Below are 6,376 nucleotides of genomic sequence, written 5' to 3'. Positions count from 1 at the left end.
TCACGCCTGGATTATTGCAACAGCCTTTTCACCTGTTTAACCCAAAAATCTATTGATCGACTCCAGACTGTCCAGAACTCAGCTGCCAGGCTTTTAACCAGAACAAAGAAATATGACCACATTACTCCTATTTTAGCTTCATTACACTGGCTCCCAGTATGTTTTAGAATTGACTTTAAAATTCTATTGATCACTTTTAAAGCTCTTCATGGCCTCTCGCCTTGTTATATTTCTGACCTTTTAGTCCCATACGCACCAGCACGTACCTTGAGATCCTCGGGCAGAGGTCTGTTGTCTGTTCCAGAGTCTCGACTGAAAACTAAAGGGGACAGAGCGTTTGCTGTCAGGGCCCCGAGGCTCTGGAACAGCCTGCCCGAGGAAATCAGGTCGGCTGAGTCAGTGAACTCTTTTAAGTCCCTTCTTAAAACATACTTTTATAGGAGAGCCTTTCCCGATCTTATTTGACTTTATTTTATCCTATTTTATGTATATTTTATATTTATTTTAAACATGAATTTTAGTGTTTTCTTGCTTTTATCATATATTTGTTTTTATGTGTTTTATTGTCTTTACACTTGTTAAAGCACTTTGTAACTTGTTTTTGAAAAGTGCTCTACAAATAAAGATTATTATTATTATTATTATTATTATTCACTATTATTCACTCTTTCTGATTATTTTGACCTGATCGTCACCTGCAGGCTGTAATATTCTCTAATGACATGTCCACAAACAGTCTTATGTGACCTGTGTTTGTGCCTGTGGTGAAGGCAGACAGGGCCGACTAATAAGACGGACACTGATTGGCTGTTTATTTGTTTATTATTTATTGTCCACTCAGGGGAAAGATGAGCGGGAGCCCAAAGACGAAAGTGCAGATGAGCGACTGAGGCGGCGAGCGTACGAGAGAGGCTGTCAGAGACTGAAAAAGAGGATTGAAGGTCAGACAAACACACATGTGTTTTCTGAATGAAAAAGTACATCAAGTTTCTTATTCGTAGTTTATATAGTTTAGGTCTTTAAAGTGAGTACATTTACTCCTGCATTGTTCTCCGTCCTGCTGACTCCGCTCTTCTCCTCCTTAGTTGTGGAGGAGTTGCAGGTCCAGATCCTGAAGTTGCTGCTCAATAACAAAGACAAAGCTACGGTACGCACAGTTCATATTGTGTTTATTGTTATTATTTTATCATTTAACAATATAATAATAAACAGCAGCCGGTACTTTCACAGAGCTCCTTGCAAAAATCTGCTCCAGTGTTCATTTTGTCAACGAAAACATTTTGTCAACGGCTTTTTATACCATGACTTAATTGTAACGACGACGTTCATTAAAAAATATTTTACCACACAAATAATGTCATTGTGCGCTGACGGGGAAACAAACCGAATTTCATGCCTTCTTTCAGCACACGAGAGAACCTGGAGTCTGCCGAGCAGCTCGAAACATTTGTTGTTTTTCTTTTCTGCAAGTGCAGATTGTGAGAGAATTTAAATCTGAAACCAGCATGCTAAACTGGCTCCGTCTATGCAAAGCAACGCAAATGAGTTGATCGTTAAGAATGAGCACAAGCCAGGTCGGAAGAAAGAGAAGAGAAGGCTATTGGGGTACATTAAAAACCTACTGTCATATGGAAAGAAATGGTCCTTAATACTGCTAGAATGTCCTTCAGCAAAATCAGCACCGTCTCGTATGATAATTATGACAAAAACTACAATTAAAACGGATCCCCGCAGACGAAATCTTGACTAAAACAAAGCAAAACTGACTTCAAATCCACTAATTTCCGGTTGGTGACTTTTTCAATATTAACACTGATCTGCTCCATCTTTTGTGTGAAAATCACATGTGGGAACCCGGGATTTTAAACGTCCCGACAGAAGAAGACACCGCCTAAGATTAGTTATTATAACAGGATCCACGTTTCAGCTGTCACACCAGCTGTGGGCTTAAATATAGCTTTGAATGCAGGGTTGCCATGTTGACACGAATCCCCCGCTTTCAGACTCTGAGGAGGAAGCAACAGCGCCGCTCTGCAGGTTATAAATCATTGATCTTTTCATCTTAATACTTTTAATTATCTCCTTAAGTCCAGGACTTAAGGCTCTTAAGTCTCGTGCGTAAACCAAACCACCTCGCTGTGGTGACTCTAGCTGCTGTGTGTCAGCGCCGTTGATCAGTGGGCAGCTGTAGCGTGTTATTATGTTCGCTTGGTTGGCGTCGGCCTCTTGAAATGGTGAAATACTGAATCAACAACTTTGTCATTTGGTCCAGTTGATTTACTTGACTAACTCTCCACACTACAGTGACCGAGTTAATTAAAAAGACCTCGTGAGGTTTCCGCTGCTGGTCGGAGCTGGTGTTTGGATCGGATCTGCCGTCAGTGACTTGGTGTTTAATTAATGTTCGTCAGAGAGAAACGACACTGGTGGTGTGCGCTTTACTGTCTCAGTATCTCCTTTTACAAGAGCTTTATTTTTTATATGAACGTTTCAACGTTGCCAAAACATCAAAATATAACACATCATGAAGATTAATATATATTAATTATGTGTCTCCTTCTCTGAGTATTTGAAGTAGTTGAGAGCTCTTTGAAATCTGAGATTGTTAAAGTAAAGGTTCCTTATTTCATTGAATGTTTTACTTTGTCCAGCAGTTGAAGCAGTATCTCTGGGTCGCAGCCTGATCCTGGTTTTCTGTCTTTGTGTCTCTTCCAGGGGGAAGCCTCTCGCTACATTTTCCTCAATAAGTTCAGGAAGTTTCTCCAAGAAAACGCCAGCAACAGAGGGGTAAGAAGGCGTCGGTGGTCCTGACCTTTTACTTGCCGTTAACACTTAAAAACGTCGTTAGTCTGTGATCACTGTTAGCGGACATACTGTACTGTGTTGAAGTTTTTAGGCTGGTGTAGGAAAAACTTTAAAGTAAGAATGCTTTAAAAAATACACACGTTAGTAGAATAAATTTATGAATTAACAAAATGTGAGCGAACACAAGAAAAAATCTAAATAAAATCAGTATTTGGTGTGAACACACTTTGCCTTCAAAACAGCATCAATGCTTCTAGTTACCGTTTTGAAATATTTGGCTGCAGCAGAAGGCAGATTGTTCGCCGAAGGGCTGGAGAGCGAGTGTCTGCAGGCAGCAGTCAAGCACGGTGGAGGTCTCCTGCAAGTTTGGGGCTGCATTTCTGCAAACAGACTTGGGGATTAGGTCAGAATGAATGGCCTGAGATGTACAGGCAGATACTTATCCATCATGCAACTCCTTCAGGGAGGCAGACATTTCCCACACCTGCCTAAAATCTCTGCACAGTATTGTATTTAGGGGATAATCTCTGTCTGGAAGAAAGCTGTCTCACTATCTGTCTACAGGGCAGCTTTTATTTTCATTTTGTTAGAAGCACAATCCAACTGAGGACTAAATATAAACACACTCGCACTGTATTTCACAATATCTGTCAACCAAGGTGGGAAATAACAAAGGTCATGTTGTAAACTGCACAATACTAGATTTGTATTGTTATTATATTGTGTGTAATGCTGTTTTAAGGTGTATTTGCATCAAACATAAGCTGAGTTTAGAGCTGAAACGATTGGTTGATTCATTGTTTGAATCTGTTCCAGCCTCTCAAAGTCGTCAGCTCGGACTGATGAGCATTTTTCTATATCTGCCGATATGTAATAGACACTTTTCTAATCGATGAATCTGGAAGATACTTATCGTATTAATCGATAAAGAAAATAATTGTCATCATGTTTGTAATCCGCGTATATTATGGGCCAGGTGAGAAGTCTCTTTTTTAACAAGTTCAGTTTAGTTCAGTTTATTTGGACCAGAATAAATTATCAGTGTTATTAGTGTGTTAATTTTTGCAGCCCAGTTTTACTAACAAACAATATTTGTTCCAGTGCGTCTTCCCTCCACCATCTCTTTGCACAAATCCTTTTCATACGTGTGTTTTTCTTCCAGCACCCGACAGCGCTGTGCCCTCCAGAGTACATGGTGTGTTTCCTCCACCGCCTCATAACGGCTGTGAGGGCCAGCTGGGACGAAGGCAACAGGAAGACTCCTGGCAGCGTCAGCAGTGAAGGTGCAGCACACTGTTATTCACATTTGTTCATTCATAGCCATTATTATTTCTGTGGCGGCGCAGCGACCAGAGAAAAGCGCTTTGGTGTTTTCAGCAAAATCAAACTAAATACAATAATGCTTAAAATGTGAATAAATAGTTTGAATGAAATAAGCAGTGTTTTAAAATGTGTAAAAGCATCATACTGATCAGTAATAACCTTTAATCCGATAAGTTATAATGGATATGTTGTGTGCGTCCATGCGCTACAGCCGTTTACAACATGATTTATGTAATTTCACATTCAAATAAATCAGTATCGTGTAATTTAGGCACCATTGGGCACATTACATCAACAAGGCAAGTGCTTGACATAAAACACAGGGCAATGTAAAAAGACATTTAAATACCATTAAAAAGAGATAAATCAGAAGGATAAAGGGCACAAATGCAGCATAAGATATTAATCAAAAGCCTCACATTAGATTTAGTAACAGGCAGCGGGAAAAAGAAAAGGCTCAATTTGAAAGAACTGAGAGTTTCAGCAGATCTGCAGTTTTCTGGGAACGCTGCTTCTCCCTGTTGAGTTTGGACTCTGGGGACAGAAAGCAGACCTGATCCCAGACCACCTGAGAGGTCTTTAAGGTTCATAACGTAGCAGAAGACCAGAAATATATTTTGTCCGTAAACCATTCCGAGCTTTATAAAACAACAGCAGTATTTTAAAATTCGTTCTCTGACAGTGAGTCAAGAAGCCAGTGCAAAGACCTCAGAGCTGGAGTGATGTGATCCACTTTCCTGGTGTTAGTGGGGACTCGAGCAGCAGCGTTCGGATTCAGCTGCAACTGTCTGATCGATTCTTTTAGGGAAACCTGGTAAAGATGCCGTTACAGTAGTCGAGTCAACTGAACATAAATGCATTGTTTCCAAAGTCCCGCTGAAATGTAATAAATTCATTTAATGTAATAAGCCAACTTCTGATCCTTCTAATATGTGCAGGATGATGTGAGGGAGTTTTAAATGCACCATACCGTAGAAATGAAACTCTGCACCTGATCCCGCCCACACTGTACTAATGTCTGATTGCTAATGTTAATCTCACTATATTTTAGTCCTCTCAAAGCTCTCTGTTAAAGGTTCGGGGTGTTTTAATGGAAGAACCTATCATTAAACAGCTGTTAAACCCATGGCCTCCTTTTCTGTATTTACACAAAATATGCTGTATACTTGTGTCTGTGTGTATAGATGTATTTGAATGTGTCTTTGTGTGTGCCTGCCCTCCATGTTTGCTCTTCACTTCTCGGGGGCCGGTCTCATAATCACTGAAACTAGCAACAAGGACGAGGACGCTCTTTGTACATTTACTGCTTTGCAATTATAATGAAGGTTGTTTATGGTGTGCTCACTATCTCTGCTCCCCTGTCAGCCATTATCTCTGCCTCTTGGCTCTGCTAATTTTAAAATCTCTGCCATATTTCCTCTTCTCTTTGTGCCTTTTTCTATCTGTCTCTGTGTACATCTGTATTTTTAAATGTCCTTCACTTTCCTGCTTCTCTCTCTCATTCATCCATCTCCTCTGTCCTGTTTTCCCAAACCATCATTCATTCTGACCAAATTATTGGTGTAACCCTGTGTCGTCTTTCTGCAGAGGCCTACGTCCCTCCCCAGCTCTTCTACAACGGGAAGGTGGACTACTTTGACCTACAGAGACTCGGGGGCCTCCTCTCCCACCTGAAGAAAACACTCAAAGGTTGGTATCAGTCGCGTCTGTATTCACAGAGGTTTCAACAGGTTGATAAGTTTCTTTGAAGTGAAATGCTGCACTGTAGAGATCAGTGCTGCATTTCACCAGCAAGCTGAGGTGGACAAACGCGGCAGAGGGCGGCAAAGAAACGCGGCAGAGGGCGGCAAAGAAACGCGGCAGAGGGCGGCAAAGAAACGCGGCAGAGGGCGGCAAAGAAACGCGGCAGAGGGCGGCAAAGAGCGGCAAAGAAACGCGGCAGAGGGCGGCAAAGAAACGCAACAGAGGGCGGCAAAGAAACGCAACAGAGGGCGACAAAGAAACGCGGCAGAGGGCGACAAAGAAACGCGGCAGAGGGCGACAAAGAAACGCGGCAGAGGGCGACAAAGAAACGCGGCAGAGGGCGGCAAAGAAACGCGGCAGAGGGCGGCAAAGAAACGGGGCAGAGGGCAACAAAGAAACGCGACAAAGAAACGCAACAGAGGGCGGCAAAGAAACGCGACAAAGAAACGCGGCAGAGGGCGACAAAGAAACGCGGCAGAGGGCGACAAAGAAACGCGGCAGAGGG

At 42.0% G+C, this 6,376-nt stretch overlaps 1 protein-coding gene across 1 annotated transcript in view; it reads left to right on the top strand.

Moving 5' to 3' along the window:
- Positions 1-6,376, top strand: part of LOC123956638 (E3 ubiquitin-protein ligase RNF123-like) — a 160,751-nt gene that overhangs the window by 9,212 nt on the left and 145,163 nt on the right. Inside the window, exons 13-17 of the mRNA XM_046028981.1 lie at positions 842-941; positions 1,086-1,147; positions 2,716-2,787; positions 3,968-4,088; positions 5,716-5,817. Coding sequence (XP_045884937.1) covers positions 842-941; positions 1,086-1,147; positions 2,716-2,787; positions 3,968-4,088; positions 5,716-5,817 — 457 coding nt within the window. The remainder of the gene's footprint in view (positions 1-841; positions 942-1,085; positions 1,148-2,715; positions 2,788-3,967; positions 4,089-5,715; positions 5,818-6,376) is intronic.

The sequence above is a fragment of the Micropterus dolomieu genome, linkage group LG18 (assembly GCF_021292245.1).
Source record: "Micropterus dolomieu isolate WLL.071019.BEF.003 ecotype Adirondacks linkage group LG18, ASM2129224v1, whole genome shotgun sequence".
NCBI lineage: Eukaryota > Metazoa > Chordata > Actinopteri > Centrarchiformes > Centrarchidae > Micropterus > Micropterus dolomieu.
The sequence above is the reverse complement of the archived record's forward strand: the minus strand, read 5'-3'. Positions and strand labels throughout refer to the sequence as shown.